The sequence below is a fragment of the Muscardinus avellanarius genome (assembly GCF_963383645.1).
Source record: "Muscardinus avellanarius genome assembly, chromosome: 16".
Taxonomy (NCBI): domain Eukaryota; kingdom Metazoa; phylum Chordata; class Mammalia; order Rodentia; family Gliridae; genus Muscardinus; species Muscardinus avellanarius.
In genome coordinates this window covers 20,049,680-20,071,789 of record NC_137802.1, presented here as the reverse complement: position 1 = coordinate 20,071,789, position 22,110 = coordinate 20,049,680, and the positions used below count along the sequence as shown (strand labels likewise).

At 49.2% G+C, this 22,110-nt stretch overlaps 1 protein-coding gene and 1 pseudogene across 2 annotated transcripts in view; one reads left to right on the top strand and one right to left on the bottom strand.

The window, feature by feature from the left end:
- Positions 1 to 6,139: 6,139 nt before the first annotated feature.
- The window catches only part of ZZEF1 (zinc finger ZZ-type and EF-hand domain containing 1), a gene marked incomplete at both ends in the record, with an annotated part of 182,721 nt that continues 166,750 nt past the window's right edge, over positions 6,140 to 22,110 (bottom strand). The window contains 10 exons of the mRNA XM_080713975.1: positions 6,140 to 6,220; positions 8,784 to 8,855; positions 9,375 to 9,528; positions 13,155 to 13,320; positions 14,635 to 14,733; positions 15,234 to 15,402; positions 16,659 to 16,802; positions 18,958 to 19,317; positions 19,408 to 19,543; positions 21,427 to 21,527. Of these exons, the coding sequence (XP_080570101.1) occupies positions 6,140 to 6,220; positions 8,784 to 8,855; positions 9,375 to 9,528; positions 13,155 to 13,320; positions 14,635 to 14,733; positions 15,234 to 15,402; positions 16,659 to 16,802; positions 18,958 to 19,317; positions 19,408 to 19,543; positions 21,427 to 21,527 (1,482 nt within the window). The remainder of the gene's footprint in view (positions 6,221 to 8,783; positions 8,856 to 9,374; positions 9,529 to 13,154; positions 13,321 to 14,634; positions 14,734 to 15,233; positions 15,403 to 16,658; positions 16,803 to 18,957; positions 19,318 to 19,407; positions 19,544 to 21,426; positions 21,528 to 22,110) is intronic.
- On the top strand, positions 13,515 to 14,593 carry LOC308274987 (large ribosomal subunit protein eL30-like; annotated as a pseudogene). Its single transcript has 3 exons — positions 13,515 to 13,522; positions 14,169 to 14,510; positions 14,582 to 14,593. The product of its transcript is annotated as a large ribosomal subunit protein eL30-like (transcript).

Sequence of the window (22,110 nt, the reverse complement as noted above, 5' to 3'; positions counted from 1 at the left end):
TAAATAAATAAATATGAGGGTTTTTTTTTCCAGTGTTCTATTGTAAGAGTTGGCTTTTTCAAGATTTGTTTTTTGATTTGTTACAGGGCTTGGCTTTCTGGGCTCCAGGCTGGAATATGTGGTGGGTTTCCTGTTGGGGAACTGTGATTTTTCAAGATTGCCCAAGAGGCACCAGGAGTTTGGAACAAACAGGAGGTGCCTGTTTGTAACGGAGCCGAGCGGGGACCCTGGGCAGCTCCTGGGCCTGGCCACACGCCCTGGATGCTGAGCTACACAGGCAGCCCTGCTGCCCGGCCCAGCCTCGCCCTGCCCCACACTGAAAGGACCACGCAGGCCCGTGTGGCTCTACTGGAGAGTATGAGCACTGCAGCCTGAGCCTCTGTTCTCACTTTCCTGGACCCTTAGACATATTTTCTTCCTGTGGCTCCCTCAGTAAGAGCAGCCGTGTGGCACAGGCCTGGCCGGTCAGAAAACCCCATCCCTTCTATGTGATTGGCCAGGGTTACACCTGTGACCCTCATCATCCCAGCAAAAGTCTGTCCCCGGAGTTTTACTGGAATTATAGGCACACATCTGTAATCCCAGTACTTGGAGGCTGAAACAGGAGAATAGCAGGTTCCAAGTCAGTTTCAGCAATTTAGTGAGACCTTGCTTCAAAAATTTTAAAAAGAGTGCCAGAGTGGTGGCCATACTTGTAATCTGCGCTTGGGAGGCAGAGACAGGAGGATCACACTGGTTTGATCCTGTTTCCAAATAAAAAAAAATATAACGCCGGGCGTGGTGGCGCACGCTTGTAAGCCCCGCGCTTGGGAGGCGGAGACAGGAGGATCGCGCAGGTTTGAAGCCAGCTTCACTGGCTTAGGAGACCCTGTTTCCAAAAAATAAAATAGGTCTGGGAGTGTAGCCCTGAGGTAGAAGGGCTTCCAGGAACCCCAGCACCACCAAAAAAAAAAAAAAAAAACCAAATAAAAAAAATATAAAAATAGGTCTGGGAGTATAACCCAGAGGTAGAAGGGTTTTCAGGAACCCCCTACCAAAAAAAAAAATTTTTTTTTAAAAGAGCTGGGCATGGTGGCAGCGCATGCTTGTAATCCCAGCATTGGGGAGACTGAGACAGGAGGATCGGTGATCACGGACAGCCTCAGCTACTTAGTGAGGCCCTCTGCAACTTAGTGAGACCCTGTTTCAAAATAAAGAATAAAAAAATAGGGCTGGGGCTATAGCTAGGAGGTAGAATATGCCTGGTTCCATCCCCAGTACCAAAAAAAAAAAAAATTAGACTTCTTCAAAATTAAAAACTTTTATGCATCAAATGATTTTATTAGCCGGGCGTAGTGGCGCACGCTTGTAATCCCAGCATTCAGGAGGCTGAGACCTGGAGGATCATGGTTTGCGGACAGCCTCAGCTACTTAGTGAGGGCCTCTGCAACTCAGTGAGACCTGGTTTCAAAATAAAGAATGAAAAATTAGGGCAGAGGGTATAGCGCTCTCTCTCTCTCTCTCTCTCTCTCTCTCTCTCTCTCTCTCTCTCTCTCTCACACACACACACACACACACACACACACACACACACATCCTATTAGAGAAGGAAAAGACAGCCCGTGGAATGGGGGGCATATACTTGCAAGTCATATATTTGCTAAGGGTCTAGTTTTCAGAAGTCACAGAGACAAACATCCTCTCCCTCTCTTCTCCCCGCCCCACACCCTGTCTAGAGCTCATTCAGGTGCTCAAACCACACAGGTAGGAGGCAGCTCCTGTCCTGTTCCCAGTCTCTGCATTGATTTCCTGCCTCTTTCTTTCTTTCTTTCTTTCTTTCTTTCTTTCTTTCTTTCTTTCTTTCTTTCCTTCTTTTTTTTTTTTTTGGTGGTACTGGGGTTCCTGGAAGCCCTTCTACCTCCAGGCTACACTCCCAGACCTATTTTTACATTTTTTTTATTTTATTTGGAAACAGGGTCTCCTAAACCAGTGTGTTTGGCTGGCTTCGAAACTGCGCGATCCTCCTGTCTCTGCCTCTCAAGCGCGGGGATTACAAGCGTGCAGCACCGCCCGGCGCTGTCTCCCTCTTTCAACCTGATGGCTGTGGGGCTGTGTGGGAGCCCCGAGTGTCATTCTCTCCTGTCCAGGGGGGACAATAAGAGCAGGGAGGACCCTCCCAGCCTTCCAGCTTCTCTCTCTCTCCTTCTCTCTCTCTCCCTCCCCTCCCCCCTCCCTCCCTCTCCCCCCCCCCCTCTTTTGCAGTACTAGGGATGAAACCCAGGGGCAGCCCGCCACCTGGCACCCTGCTGACCTGGGTGGACTTGGCGAATGGCTGAGCACCGGCACTACTCCGCAGCTCCAGCTGGCACCGGCCCAGCAGGCCTGCTCTCAGCCCCTCCTGTGCCGAGGGCACACTAATATGGTGTTTGGTTTTATTTATCTATTGATTTGGTACTGGGGATTGAATCCAGAGGCATTCTACTTCCAAGCTACATCACCAGTCCTATTTATTTTTTTAATTTTGAAATAGGGCCTTGCTAAATTGCTGCGGCTGGCTTCAAAATTGCAATCGTCCTCTCAGTTTCCCAGTACTGAGATTACAGGCATGTCCTACCATGCTGACTGAACTGTTTCTCCTCAGTTCTCAAGGTCTGGGTTCCAATTTCCTCATGCTTCTGTGACATTCCTGTTTGTGGGCTTGTAGACTGGCCTCAGGGGTGGCCTTCCCAGCCCAGCAAGGCAGCCTGTGACACCGTGGATCAGGAGTCAGGCACACAGGCCTGCGCTTCAGTCAAGCCCAATGTGCTCAGGGCACAGATGAGGTGGGAGGGCAGCGTGCCATCTCCAGACGGAGATCAGGACTTGGGAGCGCCCGGTTCTCCTGAGTGTCATGCAGAGCAGGGCCTCTCTGTTTCACAATGATGAGGGCTGAGGCTGGGTCCAACCCTGCCTGGGGCTCCCAAGAAGAGTCAGGGGCTTTATGGGGACATGTGAGACTATCATGCTGGATCAAATGGGCTGCAAAAGCTAGTTAAGTCCAGCCCCACCCAAGTGGTACTTTTTAACTTGCAAAATAGTCCCTGGTCCCAGGAAAGTACGTGGGAAGGGGGCAGCATGGTACAGAGAAGGAAGCGAGAGGCCCAAGGCTGGCAAATGTTGGTCCTCAGTTTAGTCAGAAGCAAGATCCAAGGCCAGCAAGAAAAAACCAGCCCGAGGAGAGCATCAGAACCTGCAACCCGGCCCTGCCTTCCTCCTCTCCACCTGCCGCACGGCATCTGGCGAGCCACAGAAGGGTCAAGGGTGGCTGGAGGGTGTACCCACAGTGCCGTGGGCAGGGACAGACCTCAGGAGCACTGTGCAGCTGGGAGAGACTGGGTGAATCTAAGCCTTGGACTGCATGAGGAGGGCAGGATGGAGGGATGGTGTCTTTGTGGCTCACCCAGGCTACAGACCAGAGGGACTGCGGGTTCCAGCAACACTCATATGGAGCCAGACAGCTTTTCTCATTTCTTGATTTTGGGTTTCTATAAATCCTATCATTTTGAGGCTTGATAGGAACTCCAAGCATAATCTTCACAAGAGAAACAGGTAAGTGGGGGCATGGGAGAGCACACCTCTGACCCAGTACTTGGGAGGCTGAGACAAAAGATCGCAGGTTCAAGGCCAGCCTCAGCAAGTTAGCAAGCCTCTGTTTCAAAAGGAAGAATAAAATAGGGCTGGGGGTGCAGCGCAGGGATAGATTGTTCCTGGGTTCAATCCCCAGTAACACACACATGAAAAAAAAAATGCAAACAACAACGAAAAAACAGGAGCCAAAAAACCATCACACCCAGTTGTACTCTTTTATATAGAATTTGTACAATATAGTTCTCTTCATTTGCATATTTTATCCACAACTTAACGTCCTTTTTACAGGCTGAACTCAGCTGATATAATCAAAATTCTTTCTTTGAACCAAATAAACATTCAAAATCGTAAACCCGTAAGAAGACAAATTAAAAAAGATGATGAAAATGAGTCACTCCTCTCATTGGGAACAGTGTCTGTACAATATATATGATTTGGAACAGAATTTCTTTATAGAGTAGGCACATGTTTCTGTGACACTTTACCCCTGCCAGTTTTATCTCATTCCAGGCAGTCTAACCTCCTCAGAGGGGTCAAAGGGAGCTGCCTTCCTGGGAATGTTTACCAGGATTCCCTGCTCCAAGCTGAGGACCTGGCGGGGAGTCGTCTGGCTCGGCAGCGCCGCCCAGTGGCCGGAGGCAGAGGCAGTGGTGGGCTGCAGGGAGGCTGGACCAGGAGGGGACCCAGATGGCACAGGTGTGTTCAAAGGGAAACTTGGGCTTGTTCTATGCAAATGGAAGCACAGAGATCACAGCAGCAAGGGCGGTGAACAGGGACAGGCTGTGAGGAGCCAGAGTTTTTTTTTACAACTGCTCTTGGTGATGGAGTGTGAGTAAAGCTGGTGGGCCTGCCTTGGAGCCCCTGTCCTGCCTGTCTGGAGTGCTTGGCGCGGCCCCAGGCATGGCGGGTGTGGGTGGGTGGTGCCATCTCCTTGACTACTTTCCAGGCTGTCAGCCATTGGGTCTGATCCCCCCGTGGGGCCTCTCCCCTAGGACTGAGATTGTTCTGCGTGCCTCTCGGGAGCTCCTCACCGCAGGCCTATTGGGGTGGAAGTGGCTTGGCTCAAGGGCCTTCTCTGGGCTGCAGGCAGTAAGCAAAGCAGGGCTGTTTTGGCAAAGAGCAAATGGTGGAAAGGTGTGTCCAGTGAGCCAGCAGCACCTGCCTCCTTGGTTCCAGTGTGCGGGCCTGGGATCACCACCCCACTGCTCCCGGCCCCTTTCAGTCTCACCCCTCCTTCTGACCATTCCCTACTCCCTGGGCTTGGCTGAGAGCCTCATTCTAGGCTGTGAAGGTCACTGACCCGGGCCTACCCAACCGAGGAAGCTGCTCCCAGCCCCACAGATGCAGGCTCTCCTAACCCATGCCGGGCCAGGCAACTGTGAAGCCTGGCCTGCTGCGAGAGCCTCAGGGCCCAGCCCTGTGTGGCGGGAAAGGACTTTGGCCCAGATACCAGCTTTGAATGGCGGCTGCCTCAGGCATCCTTCATTCCCACAAGCTCCTCTCAGGCTGGCCCAGGGCCCACGTGCCAATCCAGCTTCACACTCTAAGTGTGGCTCCGGAAAGAGAAGAATTAGCACTTTGGGGCATAAAAGCGTAAAAAGAAAAATGTAAAACAGCATTCATTAGAACTAATATAATTATTGCTAGACATGACAGCCAAGTGACCATGCAGTCCCCTCCGTGGTGGACATGGCGGATTACTGGAACCGCCGAGCAGAAGTAAGATCGTGTGGTGCTTCTTCTCATTAAATAAGCCCTCCTTGGATGGCGCTGCAAGCCTGAGGTGCGGACACTGGAGTCGCCAACTCTGCTATTGTCACACATGCCCAGTCCTGGGGCCACACCCAGGGGCCCTCTCAGTAAGCCAGCGTGGTTCTCTCTGAAAACAGGAGGTGGAAACAGAAACACGTTAAAACAACTGAGAACCCCGGGTGTGCTGGGAGCTGGAGTGGCCGTGCAAGGTGGCCTGCTGGCTGTTCCAAGGGCGCTTGTTCTCTCCAGGCTGTCTCTGGGCGTGCAGGGAGCTGGTGGACCCCTGCACCATACTGAATACTTGGGGACTGGAAGTGACTGGCAGGAGCTCATGCCAGTTGTGGTTTGGTTTGAATTTCTGCGTCCCAAGAAGCAAAAGCAGGAGCTTGCAGCCAGGCCATGCAGAGCAGGACGCCCTGCGCAAGCGCCTGGGTGCTGGCGCCTCTCCCCGGCAGTGAGCGAGGGCAGCGCCAGCTCAGCAGACAGAGCCTTCTTAGAGAGACCGCTTCCAGGTCTCGCTGTGCCAGTGGCCTCTGAAGGGACAGCCAAAGGAGGCTGGCCTCAACACCCTGCCTGAGAGCCTCGCCGTGCTGCTCGTTCCGGAGCGCCAGTCTGTGTGCAGGTCTACCATGCACACCGCAGGTTCTTGGAGATGTGGCCAATGAACATCCACATGGGAGCCGAAATGTGCTGCAGGAGAGCTGGGTTTTCCTGACTGAGGCTGCTGTCAGCTCTGAGACCCCATGGATGGGTCAGTGTGTCCCATGCACGCCGCACCAGGCTAACACTCCACGTTCCAGAGGCAGGTGGCCTTGTTTGGGTAGTTGATGGCCAGGCTGATGGCAGCGATGTTCTGCAGAGCCTGTGGAGGAAGAGAGGCACCAGAGTCAAGGGCCAGTCCCTCGCTCACCCAGAGGACCGTCGGCTAGAGCAAGCGATAAAGGCTACGGGAACAGCCGGCGCACAAATCCTGAAGGTCTCCCGAGACCTGTATGTGGGCACAGAAAAGACTCCCTTCCTTCCAAGCAGCCCGTCCAGCATGGGGCTGTGCTGCATACTGATATTCACAGTCTGCGAGTGCAGTTCTCAGGAGTGGTCTGGGCCTGGGAAACCCTCAGCATCTCAGGAGGTCCTGAGGCTCACATTCACTGTCTCAGGAGTGCACAGTGCAGTTTCCTAGAGGCCAAACTGAAACTATGGTAGGTTGAATGAAGATGCAGATCGGAGAATCTGGCTGCCAGACATAAAGAGATCTGCAGAAACAGAACACAGCGCTGCCCTTTTCCATAGTCATTTTGTTGTAAGGTGGGGGCAGAGCACACCTATAGTTTCAGCTGCTTAGGAGGCTGAGGCAGGAGGGTTCCTGGAGCCAGCCAGGCACGCACAATAAGACCTCGAATAAAAAAAGTGTTTTGAAAAATATGTCATTCATGTTCAAAAGAAATGTGTTTACTGCTAGTGTGTGTGTGTGTGTGTGTAAGGTACTGGGTGTTGAACCCAGAGACATTCTACCTCCAAACTATACCCCCAGTCCTTCCTACTTTTTTTTTTAGTTTATTTACTTTTTGTGGTTCTGGAATGAAACCCAGGGGCATTATACCTCCAAGCCTATTCTACCCACCATGCCCAGCTCATTTTTATTTTTTATTTAGAAACAGGGTCTTAGTAGGTTGCAGACAGTCTTGCTACACTGCTGAGCCTATCCTTAAATCTGCAATCCTCCTGTCTCAGCCTCCCAATGCACTATGATTACAGGCATACCCTACCATGCCTGGCTATGTTTACTACTATGTAAAAAAAAAGTGAGCTGGGAGTGGTGGCGCGTGTCTGTAAATCCTAGCACTTGGGAGGCTGAGACAGGAAGATCACAAGTTTACTACTCAGCAAGTAGTGAGGCTCTCATCAACCTAGTGAGACCTTGTTTCAAATAAAAATACAATCAGGCGTGGTGGCACACGCTTGTAATCCCAGCGCTTGGGAGGCTAAGACAGGAGGATTGTAGTTCGTGACCAGCCTTAGCTGCTTAGTGAGGCCCTTTCAAACTCAGTGAGACCCTGTTTCAAAATAAAGAATAAAAAAAGGGCTGAAGCCGGGCGTGGTGGTGCACGCTTGTAATCCCCCGCGCTTGGGAGGCTAAGACAGGAGGATCCCACAGGTTCGAATCCAGCCTCAGCTACTCAGTGAGGCTTCCAGCAACTCAGTGAGACCCTGTTTCCAAATAAAATATAAAAAAGGTCTGGGAGTATAGCCGGGAGGTAGAAAGACTCTGGGTTCCACCCCCAGTACCACCAAAAAGAAAAAAAAAAAAAAAAAAAACAGGGCTGGGGGTGCAGCTCACAGGTAGAACGCCCCTGGGTTTAAACTTTTTAAGTTCTAGATTTAAAACCAAATTAAGCCAGACGCGGTGGTGCATGCTTGTAATCCCAGCATTCGGGAGGCTGAGACAGGAGGATCACGGTTTGCGGCTAGCCTCAGCTACTTAGTGAGGCCCTATACAACTCAGTGAGACCCTGTTTCAAAATAAAGAATAAAAAATAGGGCTAGGGGTGTTGCTCAGAGGTACTGGTACTGCCAAAAAATTAAAAATTAAAAAATAAATAAATAAAAATAAAACCTAATTAAACCTGGCATGCTGGCTCACCTGTAATCCTAGTACTTGGGAGGCTAAGACAGAAGGATTGCAAGTTTAAGGACAGCCTCAGCAATGCAGTGCGACTCTCAGCAACCCAGTTAGACCCTGCTTCAAAACAAATAATAACATAAGGGGCTGAAAGTGTAGTTTTGAGGTAGAATGCCTCTGGGTTCAATCCCAAATACTACACACACACACACACACACACACACACACACACACACACATCTAATTTAAAATGGATGCAATAGCTGGGGATGGTGGTGCACGCTTGTAATCCCAGCATGTGGGAGGCAAAACCCAGAAGATCAAGTTTTCATTTTTTGTTGTACTGGGGCTGAAACCCAGGGGCTTTGTACCTCTGAGCCACACCTCCAGCCCTATTTTTTATTCTTTATTTTGAAACAGGTTCTCACTGAGTTGCAAAGGGCCTCAGTAAGTAGCTGGTGCTGGCCTCACACCTGGATCCTCCTATCTTAGCCTCCCAAGTGCTGGGATTACAAGTGTGAGCCACCACGCCCGGCCTTCCTGCCAGTGTCTTCAGACTGAACAGTCTGATGCAAGTGAGGCTGATGAATGGAGCCCGCACTCTCGAGGGCCAGAGGGAAGTGACTGGGTCAGAACAGCACTCTGTGTAAGCTCTGAGAGGTTCTGTCCTTATTGGGTAGTATGCAAGCACGCATGCACGCACGCACACACACACTCACACACGCTGTCCTGGTGATGGTGGGATGGTGACGCTGCCACAGGGAGAGGCCTTGGAGGGCCAGCCCTGCTGGGAGCAAGGAGGTACCTGTGCTGCACAGCGGAGCAGGCGATCGTCCGTGGTTAAGGCCAGCAGGTACTCGTGCAGCAAGCCGAGCTCCTGTGGAGAGAGTGGGGTCAGTGAACCTGGAAGCAGGGCTGGGTGGAGGACAGCCATGAGGGAAATTGTTGTCCACCACCTCCCAGGCACTTAACGGCTTGCTCTAGGCCCAGGAAGGGGCCACGGGCTGGCTTGGGGGCCTCCTGCTCAGTCAGTCTCCCTGTGACTGAGCGAAAGGGTGAAAGCCTGTGAAAGGCCCCTTCATCTCACACATTCAATGTGTCTATTGTGCTAGGGGGAGAAGCAGAGGAGGAAGGAAAACGCGTCCCTTTGATTTCCCAAAACTCCCTTGTTGTCAAGAGCTGCTCCGAGGCAGTTTTCCCCCTTTGGCTTCAGGCCAGACAAAATAAGCAGTCCAGTGCCAACCTGAGGGCTTCCCAAGGATGGGGCGAGACAACTGCCGGCCAAGCTGGCTTCCCTGCGCAGACCTGCCCAGATACCCCCAGGCTCCGGATGGGGGTGTGACCTGAGTACTGCTGGGACAGGGTGAGGGTGGGAGACACAAGGCATTGTCCTCACCTGGGCACGGTTCTCTGTGACGAAGAAGAGCTCAGTGAGGGCTCGGTGCAGGGGGAGGAGGATGCCAGGCTGCGTCACGTCCTCAAACAGGCCATATTCCATGTGGGTAAAGAGCTGCCACAGAGGCTTCAACAGTGCAAGGTCACAGAGGTCACTGTGGGAGGAGATGGGGCAGATCTGGTTCACTGAAGACCAGGCCAGCCCACACCGGACAGCTGAGGCAGCTCAGACTCTCCCCTCTCCCACTGCTAGTATAGCCACCACAGGATGGCCCCGCCCACGCTCCTCTAAGGAGCTGCAGTCACCCACAGCAAAGCCTGAAAGAGACAGAGCCCGCCCCAAGGAACAGGAGGCCCTCAGGTACATTCATTCAAATTACTGTGTACCTTTAAAATGGCTCTCACAAAGACCTTCCAAACATGAAAAAAATCTCAAATGTTAAGTGTAAGAAATTAAAACAGAGCCGGGAGTGGTGGCGCACACTTGTAATCCCAGCATTCGGGAGGCTGAGACAGGAGGATTGTGGTTCACAGCCAGTCTCAGCTACTACTTAGTGAGGCCCCTCGGAACTCAGTGAGACCCTATTTCAAAGTAAAGAATAAAGCTGGGCATGGTCATGCACGCTTATAATCCCAGCATTCGGGAGGCTGAGACAGGAGAATTGTGGTTTATGAATAGCCTCAGCTACTTAGTGAGGCCCTCTGCAACTCAGTAAGACTCTGTTTCAAAAAGGGCTGAGGGTCAGTCAGGTGTGGTGACACACGCTTGTAATCCTCGCGCTTGGGAGGCTGAGACAGGAGGATCGCATAGGTTCGAAGCCAGCGTTACCTACTTAGTGAGGCTCTCAGCAACTCAGTGAAACCCTGTTTCCAAATGAACTATATATAAAAAAAAAAAAAATAGGTCCGGGAGTATAGCCCGGAGGTAGAAAAGCCTCTGGGTTCCACCCCAAGTATCACCAAAAAAAAAAAAAAAAAAAAAAAATGCTGAGGGTGTAGCTCAGAGGTAGAATGCCCCTGGGTTCTATCCTCAGTACTGCAAAAAATAAATATATAAATAAATAAATGAAGTAATTCAATAAAATAAAAAAATAAAAAATAGGGCGGGGTGTGTGGCTTGGAGGTAGAAAGGTAGAATGCCCGTGGGTTTCATTCCTAGATCTCTTGTACTGCAAATAAAAAAAAAAATTAAAAAAAAAGAATAAGAAGAAAGAAAACAAAACAAAACACTACACATAGAAAATCAAACTTAAAAACAAAAACAGACAACTGCCATTATTTTGATGTTAGGCTTGTAAAACACAAAAAATATGCCACAAGGCTGCCTGATCAGAAATCTCTTAAGAAAAATCCGGTCCTTCTCAGAGGCCTGTTAAGAGTGGAGCTGAGGGCTTTACGCAGAGAGAGGCATACTGCGAGCCCAACTCAGCCGTCAGAGAAGAAGGGGGAAAGCAATAATACTTGTGGACTTTACTGCATGATTTCGTCTTTTTAATTTTTTTATTTGTGACTTACATAACAATTCTATTTAAGGCTTATCTTGAAGCCAGTCATTTTCCCCCAGAAATGAATATAAATACGTGTGTGTGAGTGTATTTGGTATTGGAATTGAACCCAGTTGCATTCTTGCTCTGAGCTACATACCCCCGCTCTAATTATTATTATTATTATTATTATTATTAATTATTATTATTATTATTATTAATTATTTTTGCAGGTCTGGGAATGGAACCCAGGGGCATTACACCTCCAAGCTATACCCCTGCCCTATTTTTTTATTCTTTATTTTAAAACAGGGTCTCACTATGTTGCGGAGGGCCTCACTAAGTACATGAGGCTGTCCGCGAACCGCGATCCTCTGGCTCAGTCTCCCAAATGCTGGGATTACAAGCATGTGCCACCATGCCTGGCTTATTATTGTTATTATTAGTGCTTTTATTTATTTATTTATTTATTTATTTATTTATTTATCATGGTACTGGGGGTGGAACCCATGGGCTTTTCTACCTCTGGGCTATACTCCCAGACCTCTTTTATACTTTATTTGGAAACAGGGTCTAAGTTGCTGAGAGCCTCACTTAGTAGCTGAGTCTGGCTTTGAACCTATGCGATCCTCCTGTCTCAGCCTCCTAAGCTGGGATTAGAAGTGTGCACCACCACGCCTGGCATTATTATTATTTTTTTACTCTGAAAAAGGATGCCACTAAGTTGCTGGAGACTGACTCCCTAACTTGCAGAGGCTGACCTTGAACCTGTGATCCTCTTGTCTCAGCCTCATAAGTATAGGGATTATAGGCATTCACCGCCACACCTGGCTCTTTTTGTATTTTGAGACAGGGTCTTACTAAGGTTTCCAGGCTGCCCTTGAACTCTTGTTCCTTCTGCCTTAGCCTCCCGAACAGCTGGGATTATGGGCATGGGTCACCACGTTTGGGAAATGAAGAATTCCTTCAATTTTTTTAAAACAATACCTCTTGTAAAAGATAATCTTTTACTCCAAATATCATCACCTTACTTTTTGGCTAGCAATCTGTACGTTTATATGCTTTAAAAAATTCAGAAGCTGGGTTTGGTGGTACACGCTTGTAATACCTGCACTTGGGAGGCAGAGACAGGAGGATCACGCAGGTTTGAAGCCAGCTCGCTGGCTTAGGAGACTGTTTAAAAAGAAAAAGAAAAAAAATATATATATATGTATGTATGTATATAAAATAGGTCTGGGAGTGTAGCCAAAAGGTAGAAGGGTTTCCAGGAACCCAAGTATCACCAAAAAAAAAAAAAAAAATGCAGAAAAGGGGAATTCCTAACAGGCAGGTGTCTCACCAATCACGGTGGGGCCAGTGTATGGCTGATGTGGTGGCACAATCACCAACACCTTCCCTCTGAGATGAGGAAGGAGGCAACTCAACACTACACTGGAGGTCCTGACTAGTGTGAATGGGAAAAACAGCTTTTCAGATCAAAGAGGAAGAATCAAAACTCATTCTGTATCCAGGGCATGACTACGTACTGAAAAATCTATGTATACACTCTTAGAAAACACACATTTAAAATGGGCATGTGGTGCGTATCTGTAATCCCAGCTACAGGAGGACCACAAGCTCAAGGCCAGCCGCAGCAACTCAGTGAGATCCTGTTCCAAAATAAAATATGAAAAGTTCTGGGGATGTAACTCAGTGGTAGAACATTTGCTCAGCATGTGCAAAACCCTGGTTTATTAGTACCACTAAAAGAAAAAACAAAACATTCCACGGGGTAAGGCAGGTGTGTATGTGTGAGAAGGAGCATGTGTGTGGTGAACGTGTGCACACACACACAGAGAAATCATTTCTAAAATGAATAAGCATATGCAGGATTAGAAATACCCCAAATAATTCTACAGATGAAGAACCAGATACGTAAATCTAACCAGTGTGATACTAGCATGTGGACAACCGAAAGATCAGAGGATCCCGAGACCAGAAACAGACCCGCGTGCATGTGGGCACAGGCCTGGCAGAGAGGGAGCAGGTGGCCTTGGAGACCAGGAGACCACAGGAGGGGAAGATCCCTGAAGGGAAAGCAAGGACATTGTGCAGGGCAACACAGCAGACACTCTCATGACTTCCAAGTGAGCTGACAGGTCACCCAAAGCACTAACATACAGGAAACTGATGACCTGGAAGGCATGAACAGTACACACGGCCTCCTCTCCTCCTGACACCATTAACAGAGCAAACAGCAAGGCACAGACTGAGAATAGATGTCTGCAACCTACATGCCCAAAGAGGATGCAGCCTACCTGTGGGTACAGCACTGCACAATCCTCAGAAGTAAGTGGATGGCTTTTAGTCGCTGATGACCAGTCTGGCGGCAGGCCACGCCCACCAGCCATTCCCAAATTTTGGCCAGTGGGAGGTGAGGCACAACCCTTTCTTCTGACAACATCTGCTTCAAAATCTCGAACCCTGGCCGACCCCCCCAAACACACATATTTTAAAAACACTAACAGTTATGTATATTAAGAATCACATATTTTATAAACTACTCAAGTTTTAATCATCAGGATGAAATAAGTGTAATCATTACAATTTTGGAAACTAAGCAAGCCTTTTGTAAAAATAACACAGAAATAACATTCTTAGTTCCTCCTTTTTGCAAAATGCTTTGGCAAGTTCTAAGAGAACTATGGCCTTTTTTAAGACCCTGACCAACAGCTCTTTTATCTGACCATTCAAGTTTACAACTGAGCTGGGCAGGCGGCACACACCTGCAGTCATGGTACTTGTGAGGCTGAGGCAGGAGATCTGCAGGTTTCAGGAGAGCATGAACAATTTAGTGAGGTCCTTGGCAACTTAGTGAGACCTTGTTTCAAAATAAAAAATAACCTGAGCATGGTGGCAATGCTTGTAATCCCAGCATTTGGTAGTCTGAGATGGGAGGATCATGGTTAGTGGACAGCCTCAGGTACTTAGTAAGGCCCTTTGCAACTCAGTGAGACCCGGTTTCAAAATGAAGAATAAAAAAATAGAGCTGAGGGTGTAGCTCGGAGGTAGAATGCCCCTGGGCTCTATCCCCAGTACTGCAAAAAATAAAAAAATAAAAAATAAATAAAATAGGGATGGGGGTATAGCTCACAAGTAGAATACTCCTGGGTTTAATTGCCAGTACCACCACAAAAAGAAAAAAAAAAGCCATACTGTATTCAAGAAAGATAGGTGTGGGGTTTGTGAGGCACATTTGGAAAGCCTTAGATAAAAATACTTGCTATCTTGGCGGCTGCTTGTGGTTGGGGGCCGTCCCGTGCCTAAGGCAGGAAGAGGGTGGCCGCAAAGAAGACAAAAAAGTCCCGGAGTCGATCAACTCTAGGCTCCAGCTTGTTATGAAAAGCGGAAAGTATGTCCTGGGGTATAAGCAGAGTCTGAAGATGATCAGACAGGGTAAAGCGAAATTGGTCACCCTCGCCAGCAACTGCCCAGCTCTAAGAAAATCTGAAATAGAGTACTAGGCCATGTTGGCCACAACAGGTGTTCATCACTACAGTGGCAATATGGAACTGGGCACAGTATGCAGATCTCATAGAGTGTGCACACGGGCTATCGCCGATCCAGGTGATTCTGATACCATTAGGAGCATGCCAGAACACACTGGTGAACATGTAACATTTTTCTTTAATAAAATCTGCCAGAGCTTGTTTAAAAAAAATACTTGCTTTGATTTGAACAAAAGTCAGAGCTGTAAGGCCATAGAATACCCCTGGTTGGCAGATCATGCCAACATACCTGTCTGGAACCGCCCCAGGTGTCCAGCTGTCACAGTGAATCTGTAGCCCCACTCAGTGTTGCTCATGTCAGATGTAAATCGGTAATACAGAGTGTCTCCTGGGTTGGAAACAATTAGAGACAGACCAGGAAAAGGAGCAACAGGAAATGGCAATTGAGGTATTTCTGATGGAAAAGACTGTTCAATTTAAAATTCATCAATGATGTCTCTTCTCAATATTACATTTAAACACGTCATGTGCATTGTATCTTTTTTCCTTTTGAGTACTGGGGATTGAACCCATGGCTTCATGCATGCTAGGTAAGTACTCTACAATGAGCCACATCTCTGAACCTTAAACACTTCATGTGAGAATCTATATGATCAATTTTTAAAAGATTTTTTACGGCCGGGCGTGGTGGCGCACGCTTGTAATCCCCGCGCTTGGGAGGCAGAGACAGGAGGATCACGCAGGTTCGAAGCCAGCCGTGCGCGCTGGCTTAGGAGACCCTGTTTCCAAGTAAAAATGTAAAAATAGGTCTGGGAGTGTAGCCCGGAGGTAGAAGGGCTTCCAGGAACCCCAGTACCACCCCCCCCCAAAAAAAAGATTTTTTACTACCTGGAAGTTCAAAATCTTTCCATTTCTGTTGAGACCCGCTGAAATTGTGTCGATCCTGCTGAAAGTCACTACTGCTGGACATGGCTAACTCATCACAGCCTTCCTCTGTGTTGCACTGAGAGTCAAATTTGATTGAGAGGTAGATCGCACCAGGAATGTGAACTTTATCCTAGGGAGGAGTGGTAGAGAGCAGTGCTGTCATATCATCCCCTGGGTGACACTGCAGCTGTCACTGCAACTGGGAACATGAGTAAGTGCAGTCCTTTGCCAGAGGCTCTGTCGAGTTGGTGCACACAGACTGCAAGGTGGTGCAGGGCTATGCACGGGGAGAGGTAAAAAGGGTCCCTGCGCAGGGGTCCTCAAGTTTTTGAGAAGAACAAGGAGGAGATGACCAGCAGAAAGGGACACATAAACACATGGGAGACCTTCCAGGAGGGAAAGAGTGGAGATGCCTGGCGTGTTCAGGGAACAGCAGGAAGCCTCATGTGTCTGGGGTAAAGGATGCACTATGGGGCACAGATGTTTGGGATGGGAGACAGGATTGAGATGTGACCCTGGAGATGTGGTAGGGACACAGAGCCAAGGCCTTGTGTCCTAAAGTGAGGTATAGCAGGGGGTACTTTAGAAAGGAAAGAGCTTTGGTGTTGTACTGAGGAGGAGTTGTTCTGACAGTGGCTGAGGTGCCAGGCAGGGCTGGCGCAGGGTGTCAGGGACAAGCAAGAACAGGAGCCGCAGAGAAGAGAGAACAGTCTAGGGGGGAAGGGGGAAGTCAAGATCCTCTTTGGGGTACAACTTGGCAGCTGACCAATTGTTTGTGAGGCCTAAAATGTGGGGATGGAGTCCAGGAAGAGGGAGAAAGAGGTTTGGAAGGGAGAGGGCAAGGATATTTACACTTCTGCAAAACGACATCTCAGTGACCAGCAACTGAATTCTAAACTGGCTCCTGTCACCTACCACTGCTGCCATAGGAGGCCTTCTACTCCGGAGCGCGGCCTGGCTGGCCACATTGCTTCTAAAGGGCTATGAAAGGCAAAAGGCAGGACCGCGGAGTCACTGAGACCACATGGTCAGGCTGCCCCAGCCCTCCCTCTCTGTTCACATCCAAATTAAGGGTGGGAAAGAGGAGGCTGTTTGCTTCTGGGTAAGTAAAGGGCTTGGAGTCCTGGAGGTGCAGCCTGGTTATCAAGAGAGAGCTAAGAAGCAAAACCTGAGCCACATGCAGACGAGCTCCCCAGAAGCCAAGGGTTCACTCAGAGGAGTGTGTGCAGGGAAAGTAAATTCTCTTGAGGGCAGGAAGGCCACGTTTGCTTATTAAACAAGGAAGGTAAGGAGAAGGAGACTTGGCCTCAGGGAGAAGGAAGATTTTTGTGGCTGGGCTGTAGGGGGAAGAGCTGCTGAGCTGAGGTCGTTGCTGCCCAGCCTTACCTCGAAGCTGGTGTTGTTGTTGTATGGGTGCTTGGATTCCCTCACTTGCACCTCCATTCCTGGCTCTTCCATAAATTGGCATGCAGCCAGGGCCATGGTCCCCAGCATGCTCTCTCGGCAGCCCTGGAGCACCTTCTGCAGGATCTGGTGGGACACAAGCAGGTGAGGCAGGGCCTACTAGCAGCCTTGGGAGGAAGACGGGAGGGCTCACCTCAGCCCAAGGCCCACCCAAAGGTGCGGGCATCACCTTGGAGCAGAACAAACCTCTGCACCGGTCTCCAAAACCACCCTACAGCGACTTCTCACTCAACAGGCCCCTACTGTAAATCGGGACACTGCAGTCCTTTCACGGTAATCCTACTTCTAGAACTCTGAGACAACGAACAGAACCAGTCAGAGATGATGCTGGCCCCTAAGTGCTCCCACCCGAGCAGGCAGAGGCACCTTCAGGTACATAACCAGCGCACACAGCGATGAGCAGCCAGGGCAAGGTGCAGGGAAGCTCTCCATGGGAAGGCGTCTACGCAAGGGACTAGTGTGGGCAGAATGGCTCCTTTGTGCCCCTTCTAGAAAATCAATAGAGAAGAGCAAACTTCCAGCACCTCCAGGGCTGTGACACTGGCAAAGGACCAGGAAGAGCGAGAAATTGCTGACATTCCAGATGGATGGACCGAGGGCTCAAGGACAGACTAAGCGCCCTGTGGGCAGCATATGTGCGTGCAAGGCAGGGACAGGGCAAACAGAACACCAAATGTGATTCAGGATTTCTGTATTTGCAAATGGGAAGCTGGCGACAAAAGTCTGAATTCAGCTGAAAGAAGTGCACAGGGCTGCTGAGTTCTAGACCAGGATGTTCCATATTATGCTGGGTCAGCTGCTTCTAGGTAGCAGGGGCTGGAGGAGAGTGCATTATTTTAGAATAATGTTGGGTCAAAATAACACAAAGTCAGGTACAGTAACACATGCCTGTAATCAGTTTAAACATAAACCACAAATTCAGGTACAGTGGGACATGCCTGTTATCAATCCCAGTATGTGGGAGGCTGAGACAGGAGAATCACAGGTTCAAGGACAGCCTGAGCAACTTAGTGAGACTCTGTTTCAAAATACAAAATAAAAGCCGGGAGTGGTGGCGCATGCTTGTAATCCCAGTACTTAAGAGGCCGAGACAGGATTACAGGTTTGCAGCCAGCCTCAGCAACTTACTGAGGCCTTCCACAACTTAGTCACCTTAGACTATTTCAAATGAAGAATAAAATAGGGCTGGGTTTATAGCTGAGAGATAGAATGCCCCAGGTTCAATCCCCAGGAGTGTGTGTGTGTGGGGGGGGGGAAGCTGGGTGTGATGGCACACGCTTGCAATCACAGTACTTGGAGGCTGAGACAAGAAGATGGAGGTTCAGGGACAGCCTTAGCTATGATGTAGTGAGGCCCTCCACAACTTAGTGAGACATTATTTCAAAATTAAGAATAAACAATAGGGCTGGGGGCTCAGAGGTACAATGTCCCTGGGTTCCTTCCCCAGTACTGCAAAAATAAATAAATAAATAATAAAATAAAATAGGGCTGGGGATGTAGCTCAGAGGAGAATGCCCCTTGTTTTAGTGCCCAATACCACACACACACACACACACACACACACTCCCAAAAAATACCAGAAAATGGCCTCCAGCTTAAAATCAAAACCAGACTATTGGACTTAAAAGAATGGCACAGACTATGGTGAGACCCAACTCTGCCACCATGAAGCCAGGTGCCTCGGACAAACCTCTCTCCATCCACAGTACCCAGGGCTACAATTCAACACTGGTGTAAGTGCAGGCAGTGTTTGACCTGGGGAGACAGTCTAGAAATGATGCTGTTAAGCAGAAAAACCTCACTGCAGTCCTCCTGTACTATGGGGCCATGCTGCCAGAGAGTCCCCGTCAACCCCGGCCCCTGCACTGCTCGTTACAAGGGGCTCCAGGCACCTGAGAAGCGAAAGGCTGGCTAGGAGAGCTGTGACATCTGTGGTGAGAAACAACAGAGGCAGAACGCTGAGGCGGGTTCCATGGGACCACTGTTGCCAACGTCCTCTGAGCGCCGAGTTTGTGCTGAACTGTGAACTTGGCTAGAGTCCAATCTGTGGAGAGTTATCAGTGGCCCTACCCTGGTTGCATTCACACCTGTCAGGGGGCTGCACAGCCACACAGGTACACTCATTTCAAAAAGCCTGTTCAAACATCCTGGGGGCCACAGACACGGGGAGGAAGCGCTGAGGGGCCTGGGGGTGAGGGGTGAGCTTGGTCTGCTTAACTACCTTCTCCCACTGGTGCTTTTCTTCCAGCTGCATGAACATATCCAAGATATAGGTCATATGTGCAGCACCGCTTAGGTCCAGGATGTCCTCGCTCACTGGCACGTGCCCAGGCCACTCGGCGAGCAGGGAGGCAAGCACATGGCGGGCGTACAGGACGGCCGTGGCCTCGTTCACACGGAAGAGGTAGTCTCGCACAGCTCTCTTACTCTTGCAGTTCAGCTCCTTGTGCAGGAGAGCGGCGCTCTTGCTCCGCCGCTGCTTGGCGTAGCTCTGCTGCAGCTCACTCTCCGTGCTGGATATCAGTTTCTGGGTCACTGGGTTCGATTCAGCGGTGGCTTGGTCGCAGCGTACAGGCCGGGACTACAAAGGCAAGACCACCATTACAGAGATCGGGCCTCTCACAATAGGAGGAGGGGTGCAGACACTTTGTTCCCAAGTTGGGCGACATACCAAGCAAGGCAAGATAATCATGTCTGTATCCACAGCTTTGGAGCTCTGCTCTTCCAGTCTCAGACTCCGACTGGGCTGCCACCTCTGAGCCAGGGACCGTATCCTTTCATCAGTGCTGAGCTCATCGCCATCAAACCTAAAGAAAAGGAGCACAGGGTTAGGCACACCAAGTACAGAACCGTAAGAGTTTAACCTGAGGCTGGTGTGGTGGCGCACGCTTGTAATCCCAGCGCTTGGGAGGGTGAGACAGGAGGATCACAGGTTCATAGCCAGCCTCAGCTACTTAGTGAGGCCCTGCACAATTTAGTAAGACCCTGTTTCAAAATAAAAAGCATAGGACGGGGAGATAGAATGTCCCCGGGTTCAGCCGGGCGTGGTGGCGCACGCTAGTAAGCCTAGCATTTGGGAGGCTGAAACCTGGAGGATCGTGGTCAGGACAGCCTTAGGTACTTAGTGAGGCCCTCTGCAACTCAGTGAGACCTGGTTTCAAAATAAAGAATAAAAAAAAAAAAAAATAGGGCAGGGGTGTTGCTCGGAGGTTGAATGCCTTTGGGTTCCATCCCCAGTCCCACAAAAACAAAAACAAACCAAAAAACAAACAAACAAAAAAGAATGTCCCCATGTTCAATCCCCAGAACACACACACACACACACACACACACACACACACACACACACACAAGGCAGGTGTGGTGGTACACAGGTACCTGTAATATCAGTACTTGGGAGGCTGAGACAAAAGGGTCACAGGTTTGAGGCCAGCCTCAGCAACTAGTTAAGACTCTCAGCAACTAGTAAGACTCTATTTTAAAATACCAACTATATGGTGGCACACACTTGTAATCCTAGCATTTTGGAGTATGAGACAGGATGATCTGAGTTTGCAGACAGCCTCAGCTATTTAGTGAGGCCCTTTGCAAGTCAGTGAGACCCTGTTTCTAAATAAAGAATAAAAAATAGGGCTGGGGGTATAGCTCAGAGGTAGAATGTCCCCGGGTTTCACCACCTGTACTGAAAAAAACCCCAAAAATCCTAAATAGGGCTGGGGGTGTAGATCAGAAGTAGAATTCCCCTGAGTTCAATCCCCAATACCACCAATAAATAAAATAAAATAGAATAAAATAAAATGGGCTAGGGGAGCCAGGCACTGTGGTGCACATTTGTAATCCCAGTACTTGAGACAAGAGGATGACAGGTTCAAAGCCAGCCTTGGCAATGTAGCAAGGCTCTTAGAAACTTAGGAAGACCCTGTTTTCAAATTAAAAAATTGGGCTAGGGGTGTAGCTTGGAGGTATACCTCGCAGGTAGAATGCCTCTGGGTTCAACCTCTAGTATCATTCCCTACATTAAGAAAAAGAATATATGTACATAGTAAAACAAAAACATGAAAAAAAGAGAAATTAAATTAGAATTCACAATAAATTGAAATAAAAAGTGTAAGGGCAGGGTCGTGGCTTGTCTGCAGAGCGCTTGCCTGGTGTATGTGAGGCCCTGCATCTGATCCCCAGCACCATCCCTCCCAAACAAAGGAAAAGGAGTAAGAAGTCAAATGTACGAGATGGAAAAGGAGATTAGATTACAGATGCATCAAGGTCTACACAAATCGAAGAGCTGAGTCCTAGAACTAGCGGTGAGCTTCTGGCCAAGATAAGGGGATATTGCTAATTACATAGTCACTCTTGAGCAAAAGTCACAAAAATAATTTGTAGTAGTGACAAAGCTATTTAGTGAGTCACGGTCGAGCAGAAGCACCTTGCTCTGCACTGCTTGCTGGAGCCTGCATCTGTAGGGTGGGTTTGCCGTAAGGGGAGATGGCTTAGGTAACATTTTCCACGGGAGCAGGCCACACAGTTTTGAGGTGATCCATGCAGTGTGAAACAGTCTCCTTCTGTGTCACTTCATGAAGAACTACCAACCAGTCCCCCACCCGCGGCCTGGTCTGTCGGGCATCTCTCCAGATCCCTGGAAGAAAGGACTGCTCTCCTGCCCCGTATGTCAGTGCAACTCAATGCCTCTTACCTCTTCTGAACCTCCAGGAAGAAAGAATCAGTCTTTTTCATCTGCAGCTCATATATGGCTCGGAGAATGTGCAGAGGGGCATTAAGGGCATCGTGAGCCATCTGAAGGCACGAGAGGAAAAAGACACAATGAGAAGTATGTCAACACGCTACCAATAATCTGAACTCAAAAAAGTTACCGCAGGCTATGATCAAAGAACACTACAGCCGGGCTGGTGGCACACGCTTGTAATCCCCGCGCGTGGGAGGCAGAGACAGGAGGATCGTGCAGGTTCAAAGCCAGCCATGCACGCTGGCTTAGGAGACCCTGTTTCCAAATAAAAATGTAAAAATAGGTCTGGGAGTGTAGCCCGGAGGTGGAAGGGCTTCCAGGAAACCCCAACCACCAAAAAAAAAAAAAAAAAAAAAAAAAAAAAGAACCTTACAGTGTTTGTGGTACTGGAGTGGTACTGGAAATGGAACCCAGGGTCTTTCTGTCGCTGAGCTACACCCCCAGCCTCATTTTTTTTATTGTTTACTTTGAAACACTGTCTCACTAAGTTGCAAAGGGCCTCACTAAGTAGCTGAGGCTGTCCGCGAACCGCGATCCTCCCATCTCAGCCTCCCAAATGCTGGTATTGCAAGGGTGCAACACCATGCCCGGCTCTACAGTGCACTTTTAAAATGCATATAGAATTATGAACAT